The sequence below is a fragment of the Salmo salar genome, chromosome ssa15 (assembly GCF_905237065.1).
Source record: "Salmo salar chromosome ssa15, Ssal_v3.1, whole genome shotgun sequence".
Lineage (NCBI taxonomy): Eukaryota > Metazoa > Chordata > Actinopteri > Salmoniformes > Salmonidae > Salmo > Salmo salar.
In genome coordinates, this window is record NC_059456.1 from 64,106,957 (window position 1) to 64,131,977 (window position 25,021).

General features: G+C 42.5%; 1 protein-coding gene across 1 annotated transcript in view; it reads left to right on the forward strand.

Moving 5' to 3' along the window:
- The window catches only part of nup210 (nucleoporin 210), a 62,677-nt gene extending 38,565 nt beyond the window's left edge, over positions 1-24,112 (forward strand). The window contains exons 29-39 of the mRNA XM_014145440.2: positions 1,216-1,307; positions 3,150-3,324; positions 3,662-3,837; positions 16,184-16,404; positions 16,956-17,092; positions 18,446-18,701; positions 19,489-19,739; positions 19,933-20,137; positions 20,589-20,708; positions 20,921-20,995; positions 21,315-24,112. Of these exons, the coding sequence (XP_014000915.1) occupies positions 1,216-1,307; positions 3,150-3,324; positions 3,662-3,837; positions 16,184-16,404; positions 16,956-17,092; positions 18,446-18,701; positions 19,489-19,739; positions 19,933-20,137; positions 20,589-20,708; positions 20,921-20,995; positions 21,315-21,421 (1,815 nt within the window). The 3' untranslated portion in view covers positions 21,422-24,112. The remainder of the gene's footprint in view (positions 1-1,215; positions 1,308-3,149; positions 3,325-3,661; positions 3,838-16,183; positions 16,405-16,955; positions 17,093-18,445; positions 18,702-19,488; positions 19,740-19,932; positions 20,138-20,588; positions 20,709-20,920; positions 20,996-21,314) is intronic.
- Positions 24,113-25,021: the final 909 nt, after the last annotated feature.

Sequence of the window (25,021 nt, forward strand, 5' to 3'; positions counted from 1 at the left end):
AACTTTTGACTGGTATTGTATATGCCAGGGGAACTCATATCCCAGGTTCGCTGTTTTTTTTCTTCTCCCTTGTAGTTAATTGACTGATAGGTCAGAGATCTCAATCGCCCGGTGTCCTCGGTCTGGATCAGTCCCTTTTATTAAAGGTTAACAATGCAAATCAGTAGTACTACTGGCCTAGAGGTCTGGATTTGAGAAATTGGTATACTACTACCACTACAACAACACAGTACCTCTCTCAGGGTTCATACCCGGACACAGCATTACGATTGGTCTTTCTGTGTGGCTGGATCACACTGTCTCAGAAATATATGACACGACTACTCAGTTTATAGTGCTTATTTATGGACCTCCACTTGTTCTCCTTTTCCCTTCCGCCTAAAAACAAACTGAAAGTGAACAAACACTGCAAGAGCAAACATGCCTTTTCACTAGTTATCTTTTTTACTTAATCCAACCAGCGATTCACTTCCTCCATTCTCGTTGTGCAGTACGGGGTCCCCGAAAACGCACCGATACGTTCTTTTAGAAACGGATCTCAGTGTCGTGATGCAGGTCTTTAGATGTTGTACACATGAAATTGTGTGATTCCAAACTTTATCCACAACGTTATTCCATTTTGTGTGATTCGAGCTGTTTCCCCTAACCAGCTGTTCCATTCTCTGTGAAGCCTGCTGCTAGAATGGACGGAGAGGTATCGCTCGATTCGCAAACAATCTGGAATATAACGCTGCAGTTTGTAATGACACCATTTCATGTGTACGACCTTTGAATACCTGCATCACTATACTGACAGTGTTTCAGTTTGTACAAGGATGAATTTGGGTGTTTTTGGAGCCTTTGTTCATGTTTCTTCTGATCCCCCATACTGTACAACGAGGAAGTGGAAGTGGTTGGGGTACGTTTGGGGTACGAGGAGGTGGAAGTGGTTGGGGTACGTTTCTCAAAAACAAGTGAAATCGCTAAAAAACATTTCTGGGCCCTTCTATAATGTGCCATTTACATCAATAATAGAGTTTTGGTTGTAAAAAAGCAAACTTCTCCTTTTTAAAGTGCAACTTTGTAAAGTGATAAGAAGGCAGATTGGCCTGCGACGTGTCGTGTGCATCCCGCTTCAAACTGCATTAGACTATGTCGTGTCACGAAGACCCAAACATCAAAGGATGGGTAAAAACCTCCAGTTAATTAGACCGTCAACTCTTCCCTTTGATCAAGGTTTATGACAAGCTGCACATGCTTAATCCAGCTGTGGAGGCTGAGGAGATACTGATGGCTCCCAACTCTGGGCTCATACTCCAGACTAACCGGTAAGGGAATAGGGACCTACAGTTGAAGTCGGAAGTTTACATACACCTTAGCCAAATACATTTAAACTCAGTTTTTCACAATTCCTGACATTTAATCCTGGTAAAATATTCCCTGTCTTAGGTCAGTTAGGATCACCACTTTTATTTTAAAAATGTGAAATGTCAGAATAATAGTAGAGAGAATGATTTATTTCAGCTTTTATTTCTTTCATCACATTCCCAGTGGGTCAGAAGTTTACATACACTCAATTAGTATTTGGCAGCATTGCATTTAAATTGTTTAACTTGGGTCAAACGTTTTGGGTAGCCTTCCACAATCTTCCCACAATAAGTTGGGTGAAATTTGGCCCATTCCTCCTGACAGAGCTGGTGTAACTGAGTCAGGTTTGTAGGCCTCCTTGCTCGCACATGCTTTTTCAGTTCTGCCCACGAACTTTCTATGGTATTGAGGTCAGGGCTTTGTGATGGCCACTCCAATACCTTGACTTTGTTGTCCTTAAGCCATTTTGCCAACTTTGGAAGCATGTTTGGGGTCATTGTCCATTTGGAACCAAGCGTTAACTTCCTGACTGATGTCTTGAGATGTTGCTTCAATATATCCAGATAATTTTCCTCCTCATGAAGCCATCTATTTTGTGAAGTGCACCAGTCCCTCCTGCAGCAAAGCACCTCCACAACATGATCCTGCCCCCCCGTGCTTCACGGTTGGGATGGTGTTCTTCAGCTAACAAGCGTCCCCCTTTTTCCTCCAAACGTAACGATGGTCATTATGGCCAAACAGTTCTATTTTTGTTTCATCAGACCAGAGAACATTTCTCCACAAAGTATGATCTTTGTCCCAATGTGCATCTGTAAAACGTAGTCTGGCTTTTTAATGGTGGTTTTGGAGCAGTGGCTTCTTCCTTGCTGAGCGGCCCTTTCAGGTTATGTCGATATAGGTATATACTCATTTTACTGTGGATATAGATACTTTTGTAGCTGTTTCCTCCAGCATCTTCACAAGGTCCTTTGATGTTGTTCTGGGATTGATTTGCACTTTTTGCACCACAGTACATTCATCTCTAGGAGACAGAAAGCGCCTTCTTCCTGAGCAGTGTGATGGCTGTGTGGTCCCATGGTGTTTATAATTGCGTACTATTGTTTGTACAGATGAATGTGGTACCTTCAGGCATTTGGAAATTGCTTCCAAGGATGAACCAGACTTATGGAGGTCTACAATTTTTTTTCTGAGGTCTTGGTTGATATCATTAGATTTTCCCATGATGTCAAGCAAAGAGGCACTGAGTTTGAAGGTAGTTTTTGAAATACATCCACAGGTACACCTCCAATTGACTCAAATGACGTCAATTAGCCTATCAGAAGCTTCTAAAGCGATGACATTTTCTCTGGAATTTGCCAAGCTGCTTAAACGCACAGTCAACTTAGTGTATGTAAACTTCTGACCCACTGGAATTGTGATACAGTTAATTATCAGTGAAATAATCTGTCTGTAAGCAATTGTTGGAAAGATTACTAGATGTCTTAACCGACTTGCCAAAACTATAGTTTGTTAACAAGAAATTAGTGGAGTGGTTGTAAAATGAGTTTTAATGACTCCAGCCTAAGTGTATTTAAACTTCCGACTTCAACTGTACCTACCTAGCTTCACACATTTGTCTCCACCTGAGACATTTTGAAAACTCAACATTTTACTTTGAGCACTCAGCATTGCACATTACCTCTTCAGTTCCATCTCAAATTACACGATATCCTCTCTATAGTGCCCTGCTCTATTAAAACAACCGCTTGAGTCGTCTCCAGAAAATAGAAAGCTACTAACTCTGGTGGTGTGTGTGTGAGCAGGGACGGTGTGGTTGCTCTGTCCTACCGAGTGCTGGACTGTCCCGACCAGGCTACCATTGTCCAGGTGGATGAGAAGGGCCTCTTGTCCTCTGGCTCGCTCACTGGCTCCTCCTCCCTGCTGGTGACCTCACAGGAAACCTTCGGTGTCAATCAAACCCTGGTCCTCGCAGTGAAGGTGAAACCCTCTGCTTCTTAATTTTAATTCTATTAATCTTTATTGTCCCTATGGGATTAAATAAAATGTTAACACAGTACAATGAATGAGAATATGAAGTCATTTTGTTAAATTAATCATTTCTATACAAGTTTACCACATCTCATGCAAATGTTGCCAATAACCAAAACTTCATTACCCATACTTATGTCTATCATCTTAATTCATGCCATTATAAAGTCATGACAAATGGCAACATGTTTTAAGACTATTAGTGAGAGATGGATTGCTTTGCAGTTGACTTCGGTCTAAGTAGATATCCTTACATTGTAGTCTATCCCTCTCTGTGGTTTCCCAGGTGGCCCCAGTGTCGTACCTGCGTTTCAGCACCAGTCCAGTTATCCACAACCCTTCCAGGGACAGCCTGTCTGCTATTCCTCTGGGCATGGTGCTTACTTTCACTGTTCACCTCCATATTAACACTGGAGAGGTCCTTCACAGCCACAACTCCCTGCTCACATTCACCACCAACAGGTAAGTTCACAAATGTTTTTTCTGTTTAATTGTGGGGTTTGCGCTGCAAGAGCCCTATCTTAGTTATTCGATCTTCTTGTTCTTCGTTCTTCTTCGTTCTTGTTATAGAAACTCCATTCAAAGTTCGAAACGTCCAGAATGGTCTCACTCGAGTTGTTTGTATACCACTTTTTGATATGTTATACTTTTACGTTATTAAACTTATAGTCCATTTTTTGGGGGCCTAAATCTGCTTTTCATCAAGATTATAATGATCCCCATTGTGACATCATCACTTCCAACTACCATTCTCTAAGTAAAATCCTGTAACTTTTGACACAAATCAGCTAATTATTCCACTTTGCAACAACTTAGACAAAGTTCAAGCGTTCCCATCTTCGTCTACGTCTGTGCTACTCAAATCTGGCGTTCGGACAAAAAATAATATTCGGATAAAAAGTTACAACAGTTTAAGTAACTGCATCAACCACTTTTTCTGTAACGTTTTTGCAAACAACTGCCGTTTTGACCACTACCCCAACATGTTAGACAAAGTCAAAGTTGATGGGATATTTGTCTACTCTGCTCTTCATATCTGTTCGCAGAATCCAAATATTCACTACGGAACTTACAGTACAGCTGTTTTAGGTGCCTATGTTCTTCCAACTTTTCCCAAACTGCCGCTGTTTCGACCACTAACGCAACGAGTTAGAATTTTTTTCTAAAGTATGACATTTCCCCTACTTCTCTGCTTGACAAATCCGCAATCGTATTGTGCGTACCAATCTGTAACTAGAGCCATTTTAGTAAACCATCTCCGGTCTCTTTCTAGCTGCTGTAAATCATGTCAGAAGCAAGCAGATTCATTATTTTCCAAACAACTACCGTTTTCACCACTGACCCAACAAGTTACACAAAAATATGAAATATTCCCCTACTTCTCTGCTTTTCAAATCGGGAAGCGGATTTGGAATCGTGTATAACAATCTCTAGATAGAGCAGTTTTAGTAACCAGCGCCTGCTCTTTTCTAACAACAGCTCTTTGTGTCATTATTGAGATTCCAAAATGGAACTGTTGCTAGGATACTCACTGGCACTGAGGGCCAAAATTATGAGGAGAGAGAAGTGACCACAATTACTGACCACAACACAAATATTGACCACACAACAACTGAGACAAAAAGTTCAAGCATTTACATATTCATCTACTTCTCTGCTGGAATTTGAACAAAACATATTTTGATAAAAAGTGACCGCAATTAATGCGGTTGCATTAACAACATTTTGACCGTTTTGACCACTACCCCAACAAGTTAGACAAAGTTAGAGCATAAGGAATATTTGTCTACTTCACTGCTATTCATATCTGTTCGCGGAATCAAAAATATTTACTACGGAACTTACGGTACAGCTGTTTTAGTAACTGCATTACCACATCTTCAACTTTTCTGATTATACAGATGGCAGGCAGAACACACACGGATCGCCTACCAAATCAAACCCACCCCAAAACCAGACTTAAACAGGCATGATATACAATGAGTAATATAATCAAATAGTTAAAAAAATACAAAGATATTATAAAACAAAGTAAAAAATACTGAAAATAATTATACAGTCGTGTCCAATAGTTTTGAGAATGACACAAATATTAATTTCCACAAAGTTTGCTGCCTCAGTGTCTTTAGATATTTTTGTCAGATGTTACTATGGAATACTGAAATATAATTACAAGCATTTCATAAGTGTCAAAGGCTTTTATTGACAACTAAATGAAGTTGATGCAGAGTCAATATTTGCAGTGTTGACCCTTCTTTTTCGAGACCTCTGCGATCCGCCCTGGCATACTGTCAATTAACTTCTGGGCCACATCCTGACTGATGGCAGCCCATCCTTGATAATCAATGCGCGGAGTTTGTCAGAATTTGTGGGTTTTTGTTTGTCCACCCGCCTCTTGAGGATTGACCACACGTTCTCAATGGGATTAAGGTCTGGGGAGTTTCCTGGCCATGGACCCAAAATATCGATGTTTTGTTCCCAGAGCCACTTAGTTATCACTTTTGCCTTATGGCAAGGTGCTCCATCAGCCTGGAAAAGGCATTGTTCGTCACCAAACTGTTCCTGGATGGTTGGGAGAAGTTGCTCTCCGAGGATGTGTTGGTACCAGTCTTTATTCATGGCTGTGTTCTTAGGCAAAATTGTGAGTAAGCAACCCCTTGGCTGAGAAGCAACCCCACACATGAATGGTCTCAGGATGCTTTACTGTTGGCATGACACAGGACTGATGGTAGCGCTCACCTTCTCCGGACAACCTTTTTTCCGGATGCCCCAAACAATCGGAAAGGGAATTGACTTTACCCCAGTCCTCAGCAGTCCAATCCCTGTACCTTTTGCAGAATATCAGTCTGTCCCTGATGTTTTTCCTGGAGAGAAGGGGCTTCTTTGCTGCCCTTCTTGACACCAGGCCATCCTCAAAGTCTTTGCCTCACTGTGCATGCAGATGCACTCACACCTGCCTGCTGCCATTCCTGAGCAAGCTCTGTACTGGTGGTGCCCCGATCCCGCAGCTGAATCAACTTTAGGTCCTATGTTGCTGGACTTTCTTGGGCGCCCTGAAGCCTTCTTCACAACAATTGAACTGCTCTCCTTGAAGTTCTTGATGATCCGATAAATGGTTGATTTAGGTGCCGTCTTACTGGCAGCAATATCCTTGCCTGTGAAGCCCTTTTTGTGCAAAGCAATGATGACGGCACGTGTTTCCTTGCGGGTAACCATGGTTGACAGAGGAACAACAATGATTCCAAGCACCACCCTCCTTTTGAAGCTTCCAGTCTGTTATTCGAACTCAATCAGCATGACAGAGTGATCTCCAGCCTTGTCCTCGTCAACACTCACACCTGTGTTAACAAGAGAATCACTGACATGATGTCAGCTGGTCCTTTTGTGGCAGGGCTGAAATGCAGTGGAAATGTTTTTTGGGGGATTCAGTTCATTTGCATGGCAAAGAGGGACTTTGCAATTAATTGCAATTCATCTGATCATTCTTCATAACATTCTGGAGTATATGCAAATTGCCATCATACAAACTGAGGCAGCAGACTTTGTGAAAATTAATGTTTGTGTCATTCTCAAAACTTTTGGCCACGACTGTACATTCTAATTTGGGTTGGTTTATGGAGTTGTGAAATTAGCTGGGTCCATGTTTTCTACAAAGGAAAGGTTTCCAGATATTATAACATGTAATTGCAGATCCCCTAATGGAGTAGGTTATTTTCTTTAGCTTGAGATATGGCATTGCTTCCTTTATCCAATGGTTAAAAGTAGGAGGAAACTGATCCTTCCACTGAAATAGTATAAGACATCTAGCTAGAAGAGTAGTACATGCCAGGATGTTGCCATAGAACTGTTTAGAAGGGCCTCCTGTGGTGCCACTCTGAATAATGCAATAAAGGCAGAAGGTTCTATAGGTCTCTCCAGTATCTTAGAAAACATCTCAAATTGATATCCAGAAATATGTCAATTTCGGGCATGTCCAAAACGTGTAATAAAGTAGCAGGTGCCTGCTTACATCGATCACAAGTGGGATCTAGATCTGGTCTAGTCTTGGATGATTTTGCCTTTGACCATGTCACGGTTGTCGTATGAATGAGACCAAGGCGCAGCGTGTGTATCGTTCCACATATTTATTTATCTGTGAAACTATGCTCCCACAAACACTAGTGGGAAAAACAACAACTTAAATATGATCCCCAATTAGGAACAACGATGACCGGCTGCCTCTAATTGGGAATCATACAAAAAACCCAACCTAGAAAAAGAACCTAGAACACAACATAGAAAATTTAAACTAGACAAAAAACCCAACATAGAAAAAAGAAACTACAACCAAACATAGAAATAAATAAACTAGACAAAACCCCCCCAGTCACGCCCTGACCTACTCTACCATAGAAAAATACAAGCTCTCTATGGTCAGGACGTGACAGACCAATGCAGCCAATTAGGTATTTTAAATTGAATTACAGCATGTCTTAGACATATAGATGAAGAATGGATTCTCTGAAGCATACTGTACTCTGCCAAGTTTCATCTGAAAGTTGTTCACCTAAATATTCTTCCCATTGGTTCTTAAGAATTCAGGGAATCCAGATTGTGCGAGTTTAATAACGTATAGATCAAACTTATGCCCACTATGATATAAGGGTTCACTTTAGAAATATTATCTAGAAGGGAGGTAGGTGGGCGTGATGGGAAGTGACTACGGTATGAAAATGCAAAATTACGCAATTGCAGGTATCTAAAGAAATGAGATCTAGGAATATGGAACTTTTGTACTAGCTGTTCTAAAGATGCAAAATCTATATCAATGTACATGTGGTTCAGTGAGGAGATCCCTTTTCCAGACCAAATATGAAACGCCCTGTCTAATAATGATGGAGAGAATGTATTGTTCTTTAATAATGGGGCAGAAGTTGAAAATTCACTGATCAAACGATCGCCTGAACTGTTTCCAGATTGTTAGCGAATGTTTCACAATAGGGTTTTTTGTGTATTTGGAAACAGGCTCAGCTAATGCAAGTTTTGAGCAGAGTAAGGCCGCTAAGGAGTTAGGGCCACAGGATGATCTCCAAGGTCAACCATTTCGGGCCTGTAACAGCAGGGATTTCTGTCATCCAATACGGAATTATTCTTATATTAGCTGCCCATTAATAATATTGAAAGTGCTAGACCAAGATCTCTGCAACATATCCGAGGGTTTTTCTTGTTGCAGATATCAGTTTATCTAAGGAGATAAAAAAAAGATTGTCAGAAAGATAAGAATATTTTGAAATAAGTAACTTAGGTAATTACGTTCATTTTAAGTGTTCATTCTTCCGCCTAAAGAAAAATAAAGTAAATCCCAGCATTCAACATCCTGTTTTGGGGATCAAGGGAGGGAAATTGGCTTTATAGAGATCTTTTGAAATTGTGTGTGACCCAAATTCCCAAATATTTCTGTGTAGTCACTCTGAAGGGCACGTGACTAAAATAACTTTGCATGGCATCAATCCACTTTTTTGTAGATTAACTTTATACTATTTTACCGAATGTCTTTAGTAGAACCTGGATCTCTGGAAGACCAGTTAAAGGTTCAGACAAATATAATAGCATGTCACACGCATAGTCATACTTTATGCTCTAAGCACCCTCTGAATACTTTTGATAGTGGTGTTATTACGTATTGCTATGGCTAAAGGCTCAACTATGATGACAAACAGCTGAGGGGATAGAGGACAACGGTATCTTGTCCCACGTTAAAAATAGGATGAAAGGTTATTATTTGTGCGCACTGCAGCCATAGGGGAGGAGTAAAGGACTTTGATCCAGGATATAAAATTGGCCTTTTTCAGGGGCAGAACGGCAGATTTTTACCTTGTCTGCTCGGGGATTCGATCTTGCAACCTTTTGGTTACTAGTCCAACGCTCTAACCACTAGGCTACCTACGTGCCGCCCCATATTCGAACAAGCATGGGACACAGTGAACCCTTTACAATGAAGATCTGTGAAGTTATTTGGATTTTTACTTATCTTTGAAAGACAGGGTCCTGAAAAAGGGACGTTTCTTTTTTTGCTGAGTTTAGAAAGTATCTTTACATCGCAATTCGGTAAAGAAATTGATCTATATGAAGCACATGTTTTTTTTTCAGAATAAGTGAAATACACGCTTGTCTCGTTGAGGGTAAAGAGTTTAAGGAGAGTGATTCCTCAAATACGGAAAGCAAGAGAGGAGAGATTCAATCTGAGATTTTATTAATGAATTCGCTCGGAGATCCGTCGGTCCAGGGGATTTACCACACTGCATATATTTAATTGCCAAAGCAGTCTCAGGTTCATCTGTAGGAATATATACGTTTTCAAAGAAGGTGTCGAGTAAGGTAGCATTACCAGCGGATTCGGAAGTGTATAATTGTGAGTAAAAGTTATGAAAGCTTGAATTGACCTCTAAATGATCAATACATTTGTAACCCAGCTTGTCAGTTATCTCAGGTATGGTTTTATTTGTGGTTCTCTGACGCAGCTGGTGTGCTAGCATTTTCCCTGATTTCTCTCCATGTTCATCATTTTATATCAAGATTTACTAATTAGATTTTCAGCTTGTCGAATTGAAAGAAGATCGAACTCTGACACTTCAGACAAACGTTGTTTTAGTAAATCTGCGGCTGAAGAGTGTGAATATGCCAAATCCAAGATTTTATTTGTAAGTTCCCCTAGCCGTTGAATATTGCACTTCCTTAATCTTTCACCGTACAAAATAATGTGGCCCCTTAGATAAGCCTTCATTGATTACCATACTGTTGTAGGAGACATTCCAGGGGTTTGATTGAGCTGGAGCTGGAAATTTGAGATGATATAAAAGCAACAAAGGTTTTTTCTGATAGCAGTAGTGAGTTTAGCTGCCAAGGGTGATAATTAGGCTGTGTTTTTGATATAAGTAGTATCATAGTAAGAGGAGAATGACCCGAAATGACTAGCTTGGTAATCACAATCTGTGAAAAATGGCAAAAATCTATTGTCTAGGAAAAATGTGTCTATACGTGAGAAGGCCTTATGAACTGTCGAGAAAGAATACTCCCTAGCTGTGGGATTGCGCAAACGCCATGCATCGGATATGCCATATGTCTTAAGAATTAGCTGAATTGTTGATACTATCTTTGATGATACCTTAGGAGAACTACGATCCAGATTGGGTGACAGTAGACAATTCATATCACCACCTAGTATTAGGTTGTGTGTGTCCATTTTTGGTAATCGAGAAAATACATTTTGTGAAGAATGAACTGTTATTCCAATTTGGTGAATAAATGTTAGTCGATATAACCGGAGTAGTATACAGTTTTCCTACTACAATAATGAAACGGCCATCTGAATCTGCCTCTACACTTTACATTGCGAACGGTATGTTTTTAATTAAAATGGCTGCTCCTCTAGTTTTATAATGAAAATTTGAATGAATGATTGACCTGTGCTTTATCTACCCTGGATACCGGTGTACCATCAAGAAATATAAATGAGCAGCTTCATGGTAATAAAATAAAACGTTAAAACAGAAGGAGAATTGACTCACCAGAACTAAGGCACTAATGTTACCTAACAATATCAACTGATACCACTGGCAACACTATACAGTTTCTACAGAAGAGAGACTGAGTCTACAGTGGTAGAAACATTCGTCCATTACCCTAATTGCTAAATAGGTGAACATTCAGCCATTTTCTTCGTCCGACCTCAGTAGAATGTTCGCCTTATGGGGTCTTGGAACTCTTTCTCGGTACCGTTGTATGTTATATGGAGCCGGGCAGGAAAAGCCACACGTTACCGAACGTCGGACCGTCCACGGAGCATACTCTAGATGACATTGAAAGCGGCATGGTCACGAGCAATGCTGGGAGCATAGTCTGGGAAGATGGAGATGGGTGCTCCGTTACATCGAAGTGGGCCAAATTCTCTGGCACGCCGAAGAACATCAATACAATCCTGATAATAGTGTAGTTTAGCCACAACCATGCAAGGTTTTCCACCAGGCTTTCTTGCTTGAGAGCCCCAACGTGAGTGGTCTACAAGGATGTCTTTATCCATTTTGAGGGCTTCCTTCAATAACTTTGAGACCGATGAAGTAGAACTTTACCCCGGGTCCTCAGCTACCGAGCAAGAATCTCGGCCTTCAAATCCTCAGAGTTAATTTTTTTTGCCGTGCCGAGGGGTGGAGCAACTCAGCTCCCACTTGTTGAAGAACTCACTGACAAAATAACTTTCTCTTGTCAGTGACTCCGCTGAACTTAAACCTTTGCAGGTTATGTGCCATTTACGAATTAAAACCAAAATAAAAGTTGAACAAGGTAAAGCACGTAATTTAAAGGCTGTTTCTCCTAGTTATTTTTGGGTCAAAGTGAAAAGAAAGTATTAAATAAATGAAATTTCAGCAGGAGCTCGGAAAACGTGACATACTCGATGGATTTCTCACTAGCGCCCCGAAACTGCCATTTTGACAAGTTAGAGAAAAATATTAAAATATATGAACTCTTACTAATCTGTAACTAGAGCCATTTTGAGTGACCCATCACCTGCTATATTCTAGCCACAGCTCTGTCCTTGAGATTCCGAAACGGAACCTTTGCTAGGATACTCACTGACACAGAGGGCCAAAATTACAAGGAGATTGAAGAGTGACCACAACTGTGACTCGTTTCTTGGAAGCTAGGTGTATGTCGTGCGTCACTGCTTTACAGGAGAATCCGTTTTTGGTCAGAAATGCCTTAACGTGCCTTAATAACAAACTTGAATGCCATCTATAAATACGAATAAAATTGTTAAATTACAAGCCTAGTTGGTTTAGCGACAAAGTCAGCAACCTTCCCGCTTGTCATGATTGGTTGAGATAATGAGTGGGCTGGACATGCTGAGAGATTAGTTCGGATTGGTCTGCCTTGTAGCACGCTTCTGTCTATTTGAGCTGGTCTCTATGTGTAGGTAATTCTGTCTAACTCTGCTTTTAAAAAAAAATATGTATGTATGTATGTGTTGCACTCCATTTTCTGGTGGACCGTGTTTTGAAAACAGTGGAATTAGAGTATGATAGCTAAGGAGATTGAGAAAATACCTGTCTCCGGGTTACATCTTCAAACTAAGTGAGGCCAACCATGGCATCCGTGACAGGGAGAAGTGTCCATTCCATGTATACGGGTAAGATAGTCTAGCTAGCTACATTTTCAGATATTACATGTTTCAAATGAAAACGACTGTCAAAATTAGAAGTTAAAGTGTACTGTTAGCTAGCATACCAACATTATCTGGCTGGCTCGCTAGCTAACGTTACGTGTATGATCTGTGTAGTAATATTATTCGTATCTCAGAGCCATTTGCTTTGCTAGTTATAGCCTAATGTTAGCTAGCTAACATTGAACCACAGATTCATGCAGGGTAAGTAATGTCATGAGTTGAGATTATGGTTAATTGTTTACCTAGCTAGCTACATGTCTTAACAAAAGATTCCACTATGCCAGTAACCATTTCAATAGAATGTCTCTGCGACAACTGTTGATTGCCAGAGAGAATTTACCAGCTACGTTGATCTACTCCGATTTCAGAGCACTTTCGTTAGTGTGCCAGAGCGCAGAATAACTGATGAATTTACGAACGCTCAACACCCGTTGAATATGGCCGGTGTCAGTAAACGTTGAAAAAAAAGGGTAAATTGTTGCAAGCAGCACAGTTGCAGTCACCAATACTCTGGATAAAATAAAAACAGCCTAGCCAGCTCTGCTTGGGCGAGTAGAATGGTTAGTGAGCTGTTCTCTCATTTGTGTCTGGAAGTAGCTAGCCAACGTTAGCCAGTTAGCTTGGGCGCTTGACTGCTGTTAGGACAGAACGCTCGGATTAGCCCTTAAAGAGATGGGTGGGTGTGAACGATGCTGAATGGGTATAGACAAAGAAGAGCTCTCCAGTAAGTACCACAATCTTCAAAGGCCATTTTCTCAAAAGTGAGGATACAACCACACAACTGCTTTCCACATCTAGTGACCTCAACCACAAAATTACATTCCACAACTTCTGACCACACATCTAACTACTGACCCATATCCACACAACTAAACCACATAACTACTGGCCACTACTACTGACCACAATTACTGACCAAATCTACTGACTATCAATGTAAATTAAAAATGATTTCAATATTTGATAATCAAAGTAATTATTTTTCTTTTTTTTAATGTTAATGTCACGACCACCATTTTTTTTTTTTTAAGAGCTTTAGCAAGCCGCACAACTTTACTTGTAAATGTACCATCTAGTGATGGTTGCTTTCTGTGAATTTCCTTAATTAAAGGTATTCATTTTCAAGTTACAAAGAACCCCACAATTATACTATTTTGGTAGAGACTTGAATGTCAAATGAAGGGCAACTTGTACTTGAGATACTGTATGAAGCAGTGTTGGCTGCTGAGGGGAGGACAGCTCTTAATAATGGCTGGAATTTAGTGTAATGGAGTTAATGGAATGGTATCAAACATATGAAACATTACTCCATTCCAGCCATTATTTTGAGCTGCTTTACTCCCTCAGCAGCCTCCACTGGTATGAAGTTGTGCACATTGGGGAAGAAAATATTAATAGGAAAGGTAAAAGCAGCAAGGTAGACGATTGAGATGGGGTGGTAGGGTTTAAGAGATGTCTGTGGCTGTTAGCTGTGTGGACCAAGGCTGCTGGAAATATTGTGCCATGTCTTCTCTCTGAGTGCTCTTTTAGTTTGAGGAAGCCTGGGAGAGCTTGCACTAACGTCCGACACTCCAATTTCTTAGGAAAAAATTGCTTAAAGAGAGTTAGACAAGAGATGACAGCACTCCAAACGGTTCTGCCTTTACCAGTCGAACAGAAAATTGAATTTGGCACTTAAATCTCTCAGAATGCATTTATTCAATCAGGTCTTGTAGCCTTCGCAGCAAAGTAAACAGCATAGCGACACCATCCCTGGTATTCATTTTCTGAATTACATTTAAATGTTTTTTTTATTGAACTAGGCAAGTCAGTTAAGAACAAATTCTTATTTCCAATGACGGGGCAGAATGACAGATTTTTACGTTGTCAGCTCGGGGATTTGATCGCTCTAACCACTAGGCTACCAGCCGCCCCTGAATGCATTGTATGTGGTGTATTTCTTTAAATATACAATGACTTAGGAAGTATTCAGACCCCTTGACTGTTTCCACATTTTGTTACGTTACAGCCTTATTATAAAATTGATTAAATTAAGAAAATAAAAATCCTCAGCAATCTACACACAATATCCCCTAATGACAAAACAAAAACAGGTTTTTAGACATTTTTGCAAATGTATTTAAAATAAAAAACATACCTTATTTACATAAGTATTCAGACCCTTTGCTATGAGGCTTGAAATTGAGCTCATGTGCATCCTGTTTCCATTGATCATTCTTGAGGTGTTTCTAAAACTTGATTGGAGTCCACCTGTGGTAAATTCAATTGATTGGACATGATTTGGAATGTCACACACCTGTCTATATGAGGTCCCACAGTTGACAGTGCATGTCAGAGTAAAAACCAAGCCATGAGGTCGAAGGAATTGTCCGTATAGCTCAGACACAGGATTGTGTCGAGGCACAGATTTGGGCAAGGGTACCAAAAAATGTATGCATCATTGAAGGTCCCCAAGAACACAGTGGCCTCCATCACTCTTAAGTGGAAGAAGTTTGGAACCACCGAGACTCTTCTTAGAGCTGCCCCCCCCCAGCCAAACTGGGCAATCGGTGGGGAAGGGCCTTGGTCAAGGAGGTGACCAAGAACCCAATGGTCAGAGCTCTACAGTTCCTTTGTGGAGATGGGAGAACCTTCCAGAAGCACAACCATCTCTGCAGCGCTCCACCAATCAGGCCTTTCTGCACTGTCAGACCTGAAAATATCTGTGCAACAACACTCCCCATCCAACCTGACAGAGCTTGAGAGTATCTGCAGAGAAGAATGGGAGAAACCCCCCAAATACAGCATCATACCCAAGGCGACTTGTATGCTGTAATCGCTGCCAAAGATGCTTCAACAAAGTTCTGAGTAAAGGGTCTGAATACTTATGTCAATTTGATATTATTGTTAACAAATTAGCAAACATTTCAGAACCTGTTTATGCTTTGACATTGTGGGGTATTGTGTGTAGATTGGGGGGGGGTGGATTTGAGTAAGGATCTGAGTACTTTCTGAAGGCACTGTGTATTGGCACGTACAGGATAGGTACTTGACATTGAGATATGTAGAAGTGAAAGCACTGGTTTTCTGCTGTGTTTTGCTGTTAGAGTGCAACACAAAGTGTGCGTATGTATGCACGTTGCACAGCCCAAGTCTGTTTATCCGGATGCTGCAGCAGTACAACAACTGTTAATGAGTGCACCATGGCAGGGTTTAAAGCCAGCATGCCTCTCCCAAGGTTCCCAACATTAATTTAGACTGCTTTTCGTTCCTCCCCATTCAGAGTGAGTAGTTTCCACCTGAGTGAGCTAAATTAATGGGAGTGTGTGAAGAAGGGAGACTGCACTGCTCAGCCCGGCTCGGGACTCCCTCATTGGCCTGCACAATAAATTGATTCCATTACTTTATTCTCAAGGTGCTGACAGACTACTTTAGGAGAGACCTGTCCAAATAAGAGTAAGGAAGGGGCTGATGGTGGGGTACTAAGGGGTTCTGAATGTGATTGGTCCACAGGAGTGTCACTTAGTCTTGTGCCCAGGCAGAGGTAGTTGATTACTGATTATGCAAGGAAAGCCATTGGTTACTCATACCAACCTACTACATGTTGACCATTTTCTTTCCTGTCTGTAGGGATGACCTGGTGCAGATGGGCCGGGGCCCGGGTAACAACACCCTGACGGTGCGGACGGTCAACGTGGGCCTCACCCTGCTGGCCGTGTGGGACGAGGAGCAGGCAGGCATGGCTGACTACCTGGCGCTGCCCGTTCAGCACGCCATCCACCCCGAGGACGCCACGAGGCTGGTGGTAGGAGACGTGGTCTGCCTCAGCGCCCAACTCCTCAGCCCCCAAGGTGAGAGGTCAAAGAGGGGTTCATGTGGTGTTGTAAAATAACAGGTACGCTGTCACTGGTAGTACTGCCGAGGTGCATGAAATTGAGATGAGGCTTATCTGCAAAGATGTTCCGTTGGATTGATGCAGTTTCACATGGTTCTGTGGGATGTTGCGTCTTTAATATGTGATATCAATGGAGGCTGGTGGGAGGAGCTATACGAGGACGGGCTCATTGGAACGGAATTGATGGAACGCTATCAAACACATGGAAACCACATTTTTGACCCCGTTCCATTTATTCCATTCTAGCCATTACAATGAGCCCATCCTCCTATGGCTCCTCCCACTAGCCTCCACTGTGTGATATTGATATATTTTGCAATATCCTTCTTTGTTTTCATCTACTTCGGAATGGAGTCATTTTTCTGCTGATTATTTAAACATTACCATTGTCAGCCCTGCGGGAAGGAGTGTGAAGGATAAGATAAGTTTTACAGTAAATGATGTGTGAATATTCAAGATGATTGTTGAACCAAGGGGAGTTTTTCAGCTCTACTCTTTTCCCTACAGGTGTCCCGGGTACCTGGAGCTCCTCATCCACTGGCGTGCTGCAGGTAGACTCTAAAACGGGCGTGGCCGTGGCAAGAGATGCAGGCACCACCACTGTCTACTATGAGATCCCTGGGCTGCTGAAGACCTACAGAGAGGTACTGTAACGACAACCTTACTACCAGAGAACATTTGTGTGTTAGAGATGGGGATGAAAGTATGTTGTGCCACAACAAATGGTTTAATCATGATTATCCAAACAGTATACGCTACCCCGGTTTCTAGAGAGGTGGACAACACTACCCACTGGGCACACACTGGTTGAATCAACGTTGTTTCCCCGTAATTTCACTGAAATGACGTTGAACCAAAGTGGAATAGACGTTGGAATTGACGTCTGAGGGGGGTGCAGCAGTCTAAGGCAGTGCTAGAGGCGTCACTCGAGATCCGGTTTCGATCCCGGGCTGTGTCGCAGCCGGCCTCGACCGGGAGATCCATGAGGCGGCGCACGATTGGCCCAGCGTCGTCCGGGTTAGGGGAGGGTTTGGTGTTTCCCGCCGACATATTGGTGCGTCTGGCTTCCGGGTTAAGCGAGCAGTGTGTCAAGATGCAGTACGGCTTGGCAGGATCGTGTTTCGGAGGACGCATGGCTCTCGACATTCGCCTCTCCAGTTAACAGCGTTGTGACAAGACTGTAACTACCAATTTGGACATCACGAAATTGGGGATAAAAAGAGAATACAAATAGAATTTACGTCTGTGCCAGGGGGCACCTTGTGTCCTATCCTAGAGCAGACCTGAAGTCTTAAGGTAGAGTTCTACACAGTAAACATCTGACACTATAAAGATGCTTATAAGACCATCATCATGATCAGTACTAGATGATCATGGCTGTCTCAGTGTAATGTGTGTGACGGCCCTCCCCTCCCACCCCCTGCTGTGGGTCTGATGTTTCCACAAAGAGACACGCAGGCAGCATGGAGAAGATTAATTAGCCCAGCCTTCCTCTTTGAGATGGAGCGCTCGTTCTCAAAGAACATCTCTCACCGCCTCCTCTGTCTGTCTCTTCCAGGCAGCTCCCTCTTTCTGGCTGTGTTCCTGTGTTTACATATGAATCTTTCCCAATTAGCTGGGAGTGAGTGACTGAGGAGGATCAGTGTGGACTGGATTAGATAGATGCTATCTGGATCAGTAGCTAACACACCGACAGGAACAACACATCTTAAAGGAGAAGGCTCTGAATGGAGATGTTAACCGGTACTGTGTTGCTGTACTGAACACGGAAGTGAATAGGCCCAGCTGTTCAATTCAATTTGCACATACATAGGATTTAAATCACAGGACAGGTGAATGCAATGTGGAGGCTAGCTGGAATTGTTTTTACCAGTCCCTGTAACTTTTATATCAGTGCAGATGAAGGAAAGTAGACAATGAACAAAGACTTCTTTACAAACTTGAGATTCACCCCAAGTAATAGCAGTGTTATGACTCACTGTGTTGGTTTGTGCCAGGTGGTGGTGGAGGGGGCCACCAGGACAGCGGTGATGGCTCACCCTGCAGCGGTGAGGGGGGACACCAGGATACTGCTTACCACCAGAGAGACGGGAACCAACCTCATAGGCTCCTGCTCTTCTGCCCAGACTGCCTCCATCGCCATGCTGCACCCAGAGACCTCCATCAGCTGCCATCTGAGCTTCACCAGCGACGCCGTCGAGTTCTCCGCCCATGACGTCTACCTCACACACATCAGCTTCGACCCCAGCACCGGTAAGACCTGTTCTCGGGCTGAAGGAAGATGAGGTGGTGAGTGTTGGGCAGTATGTTTACTGAATGGTCTTTTCTCCAACCTTCAGTTTACTTGTATATAATGGATTTGACCTTCACATCATTAATCACCCATTAGAAATGCATGCAGCAGGAGGGATTTACTAAACCCACAGTGGGTCAGCTGGTGTGTGTGCAGTGCAGTGCACCAGGGGCTGCTCTGGCAAAGAGGGCAAGTAAGTTCTGTTTACAAGGGAATAATTTACTGAAGGCCATAAACGGTGTTGGGGTGATATATTCAGCAGAATGGGTCTAATTGTTTTGGGGAGTTTGGGGCTCCTCTCCTGCCCTGGCCCAATGCAGGCTTATGGTGGGGGGGGGGATTAATGGGCCTTTATGAATGTGAGATGACTCTGGAGTAGGGTTGGAGGGGAAGGTAAACTGACTAAACACCAGTACAGGTGGGGAAAGATTCTCCCTCCACTATTGCTACATAAGGGATTAGAATTCAGTGGGTTCTAATCATGTTTTAAATGGAATTCTCATGGCTATTGCGTTTGTGCCTTTTTAAATAATGTTCTAATGAAGAGGCTTTTAATGGGGAAATCATGTTTTAAGCATCTGGGACCGTGTGGTTGTGGAAGACGAGCATAGTCTTTAAGAAGTAGATTCTAAGAAGCATCCATAAACATGAACAACTTGAAGTAAGACCAATTTTGATGTCACCTTTCTCTTTAGAAACACCGACACCTATTGTTTACCTCTCTCCCTCTCCCGCTTTCCCTTCCAGGCTTCTACTCCTGCTCTCTGACCCTGCAGTCTCTGAGTGACCAGCAGACACGGGTGCTGAGCCTGTCCATGACCAGCCTGTTGGTGAGGGCTGGGGTGGAGGGCAGTGCCTTCTCTGGGGAGCAGGTCAGTGCCAGGCTGCCCGTGGAGACAGGCCTGTATTCTGACCAGACAGAGCTGCTGCTCAGCAACCTGCAGCCCGACGCAGAGCTCACTGTCTACGGCCCTGCCGCAGCATTCGGCAGCCTGGAGGTATGTCTGTCTGTCAATCAATCAACTTTATTTGAAAGTGCTTCTTGACGTGGGTCTCATACCTTCCAGAAGCTGTTAAAAATGGAAAAGGGAAATTAATGATGAGGACAATGAGGGAGGTATAACATTTGGCACTGGATGTCACTTCTCCATAACCCCAGTGTTTCACCCACCATCTATTCCTGTCCGTTAGGTGTCGTCCAGCTCTCCGTCCATCTCGGTCCAGGAGAGAGAAGTGTTCCACGGCTTCCCCAGTTACTCTAAGTACACGGTCAGTGTGGTGGACCCCCAGGCTGCAGCCTCAGCCTCCGTGTCCATAACCAGCTCATCCACTGGCCAGATCCTCGTCATCCCGGTCACCCTCATCCACGTGACTGATCCCAGCACCACAATGCAAGGTCAGCTAGCGATATGGTAGATGTGATAACTCTGTGATGGTGCAGGATACAAGATGTACTGTAAAAGGGGGATACTTTCAACACCCTTTAATAGTATTTGAGATAATTATAGCAGTGTTGGGACACTTTCCTTGAAAATATTCAGGTCAGTCATTTTATCTGAGAGCGGTATTATTATAGCATCAGTAGGAAAGCAGCAGACTGCAGTGTGAAGCCTGCATCCTCTGACCAGCCATCCATAAAGCCATTCGTTTTTCATGGGCTTGAGAAATGGAGCACGTTACGATTTCAATGAAGTGTCAACTAGCACCACCCCATTGTCGTTGCAGTATCAAAACATTCAACAGTAATTTTTATTTTTTTTGTACAAGGTAACGCGCTCATAATTGTTTGAAAGAAGCACTGAGCAGTGTCATGTCCTAATCTCACCCGTCCCTTTTGTCCTCTCCAGCTGCTGCTTCCGCGGTTGCCACGGAGGGAACCCATTTCCTGCAGGCCTTCATAGACTCTTACCAGATGATGTTCTTCACCATCTTCGCGCTACTGGCTGGCACCGCCATCATCATCATCGGTGAGTAGCCACATCCCCAACTAAGATTGTGTTTTTGCAGGAAACCTGTCATCACTTTACCTTGTTAGCAGGTCCGCGTAGATGACTCAATATAATAAAAAAACATGTGGGTTGGATAGTGAATGTTTTGATGTTGATACTGCAAAGCTTCAGGGACCATGAAGACATTTGACCATTCTAACAGGTAACATGAATGTTCTCTTCCTACCCAGTGTGCCATGCACTGTTCTCTCAGAGGGACTTAGCACCTCACCCAGCCTTCATTCAGAGGACACCGTCCCCTTCAGGTAGAGACCTGTCATTGTTTACATTATGTCCACTTTTAAATAGTGTTGACTTCAGTTTGCCCCTTTCTAATAGGCTTTATACCTCTGCAACACAATTGAATTGAAAGAGGTAACTGCAGTAAATTGATATTTTATTTCAGCTGTGTTTGGCAAAAGGTTGCTGTTCTCATTTGCTTAGTAGACATGTGTTGAATAGCCGTTTGGAGACATTGATTAGAGCTGTTTATTGCTCATATACTCTGCTCCATTGAGGGTGCTTGAGTTTCAGTGCTGTTCCATTTGTTTAGCCTGCTGTACCTCACTCCCACCTCTGATTCAGGTTTTGCCTCACCCGTCTCAAACTCCTTCACCAACAACATGACCTCCCCGGACCCAAGGAGCAGCCACAAACTACGACTCTTCTCCCCAGACTATAACTCCCGGTAGAAATCCGGTACCTACCCCAGCTTCTGACAACACCCCAGGCCTGAACTCTACATGGGATTGGGCTGTGGTGCCTTTGTCACTCAGAGGAGAATGGCAGAGAATCGTACTGCTTAATTCGGTCATATGTACAGTATTCAAAAGTATATGAGGTTTGTTTTAGAAAGGGGCAAGCTCTTACAAAGTTGCATTTTCATTTAGTCATGCATTGATGTCAATGGGAGACTAAGTGAACATTTGACTTAAATGGAAGTTATGATTTGCCCCAAAATGTGCACTTCAATTAGGACTGAAAACAGACTTTTAAGCAATATGAAGTCAACAGGGCTATCTTTGTGTGTGTGCGTGTTCTCAATTGGGTTAAAGTCTGTCCTCTCCTCGACGACTCCTCTCCAACATGACTCGGAAACCGATAAGTGGTCGCCATATGTAGGAGAGTGTAAATTTGTGAACTGAGAAGTTTGCTCGTCTCCTTGATACGCTACTTATCTGTTATCTATAAAATGTCTGGCACAACCAGCAACATTTACTTTTACCACATAACACATATTTTGGTATTCCTCTGCAAATGTAATTTGCCTTATGATGCGCAAGTGGAGAAGTCTCATTTCATACAAGCCCGTTTGTTTGCACGTTTCCTGGAGTACCTTTGACCATTTTCAAAAAGAGGTGAGGATGGAGGAAAGAATTCAAGGAGTCAAGCAACACCAATTGAGAATCTCCCTGTGTGTATGTGAAGCACAGCACAAACCATCCCTGCCCCAACTGCAACAAGATTTGTAGGTCACGGATTGGCCGGATCAGCCGTCTCTGGACCCATGACCAGCCAGACCATGTGTGAATCATGGTGTGTGCTTTTGTGTGTGAAGCATGGTACATTAAACTAGTTTGCTTTTTTGTTTTTGTACTCTGTTTTCAGTATTTGTAGTTATACCGTGTAATGTTTGGTTTCAGACCAATACTTAACTGTTGCAGCCTCTTAAAATTAACAAATTTATACTCCCATTTTGCTTTTCACATTTAATAGTTTTGCTTTTCAAAAATGTACTTCTAAGCTTGAAGATATGTGTTGTTGATCAAGAATTGTTGCTTTGAAACTCAGGAATTTGACAAACTACTCTCCTGGATGGCCTTGTTGTCAGCAGCAAATGATAATATGAAGATGCTGATTTCAGGTTATGTTTAAATGTTATTTTGGGGAAATGTAGCATATTGATTTTGTGAAGTATGACCACTGAATCCGTCCATTTTGTTAGTGTGCGTATTAAGGACATATCACCTATGTTCAAAAGCAGGATATGGTCAGTCAGTATGTTCACTTTGATGACATTCTTGTTTTGAAACTTGGTTGTATTTAACCATTTTTTAATGCTTTGGTCAGTACAGTGCTTATTGAGCCTAAAGACAGGCAGCTCTTCTGTTAATCACCAATGTGAAATAGTTTGGAAATGTGAACCATCTTTCAGTTTTTCATTATATACTGAACAAAAATATAAACACAACATGCAACAATTTCAAAGATTCTACTGAGTTAGAGTTCATGTAAGGAAATCAGTCACTTGAAATAAATTCATTAGGCCCTAATCTATGGATTTCACATGACTGGGAATACAGATATGCATCTGTCGGTCAAAGATGCCTTACAAAATATGGGCCTCACAATGGGCCTCAGGATCTCGTCCCGGTATTTCTGTGCGTTCAAATTGCCATCGATAAAATGCAGCTTATGCCTGCCCATACCATAACCCCACCGCCACCATGGGCACTCTGTCCACAACGTTCACATCAGCAAACCGCTCGCCCACAAGACGCCATAGACGTGGTCTGCGATTGTGAGGCCGGATGGACGTACAAATTCTCTAAAACGACGTTGGAAGCAGTTTATGGTAGAGAAATGAACATTCAATTCTCTGGCAACAGCTCTGGTGGACATTCCTGCAGTCAGCATGCCAATTGCAAGCTCCCTCAACTTGAGATATCTGTGGCATTGTGTTGCGTGACAACTGCACATTTTCAAGTGGCCTTTTATTGTCCCGAGCACACTGTGCACCTGTGTAACGATCATGCTGTTTAAAAAGCTTCTTGATATGCCACACCTGTCAGGTGGATGGATTATCTTGGCAAAGGAGAAATGCTCACTAACAGGGATGTAAACAAATTTGTGCACATTTTGAGAGAAATAAGCTTTTTGTACATATGGAACATTTCTGGGATCTTTTATTTCAGCTCATGAAACATGGGACCAACCAGTTTAGATGTTGCGTTTATATATTTGTTCAGTGTACAATCCCTTCAGTATCTTAGCAACCGAAGTGAACTAGCAATGTTGTAAGTTACCTATGTATTACGAGGCATATGTTCATGTACTGTATGTATGCGCCAAAGGCCTTGAAGCAAGCTCTGCTGATTTGTTATTGAGGCCTATTGAGACTGCACTGCAGTGTTTGGAAGAATAACCACTATTTTGGTATTTGGAGAAAGAAAGCTGTGAAACTTTCAAGGTGATTTATGTTGAATGCTTTCAGTTTTAATGTGCAGACAGTGTATTATTCCCCTGCTTTCCTTGTGTTTTAAGCATCTTGCCTTACTCATCTCTCAGCAGTGCTATGCAGCAAAGTGGAAATACTAGAATTACCGTCCAGCTTGAGTGTTTGTGAGATAATTTGCTGAATAATAAACATTTTACTTTTCAAATGCTGTTGCCTCTATGAATAACCTGTGGTTATGGCTTCTTGTTTCTTGATTGGAACTTATTAAACCCTGCAGGGAGAACGGAACACACATTCACATTGGAGTGAAAGGGGCGTGTCCTTAGCTAGAACAATCACATTGATTGGAACAGAGGCTACTGTATATTTAAGGCATCCAACAATTGCAGCACACCATTTCCTAAGCATCTGTGGTAGTGTCGGGGAAAAATTAATATATCCCTTCTTCCATGTGATGCACATGTTTGTCCCCCCCTCATTTCCCTCCTGTGTTTGAGCTGTAGGAGCAGGTCCTCTGCATCACAGCTAACTGATTTCCCATCTGTCCCTAAGCCCAGTGATAGTGTCACACACAACGCTCCCTCCCTCTGCCCTGCCACAGACAGAGGGAATGAAGGGAGTGTCATCATCCCAGAGTCTCTGGAGATGTGTTAAAGGTCTGAAATCGCTGATCAAACACCTCGTCCTCCTGCTTGCGTCAGTGGCCTGGCCTAGTGGGACTCAGTCGGTTGCACACAGCTCATCTGTATGCCTGTTCTGGCACAGCGGATGCCAATAACTGCTCGGCAGCCTTAAGTGGGTGTGGAGAAGTGCATGATGGGAAGCAGGATTTGGTGAGCCAAATTGGCCAGCTGTGGCAGCCATGAATGAGTTCTTAAATCTGTGAGATGCTAATGTGTTATTTTAGTTGATAGTGTTACATTTACGTTGAGCGCTTGAATGTCACAGTCTGTACAGTACGCAGATGAATTAAGGTGCAGGTATACCAATTAAAATGGGAGTGGGACTGGAGGAAGAATGTACACAAAAACACCAGAGATATGTAAACACACATGCATATACCTGCTCCAATGATTGGGATGTGCATTACAGGTCCTTGGTATTTGGCAATATA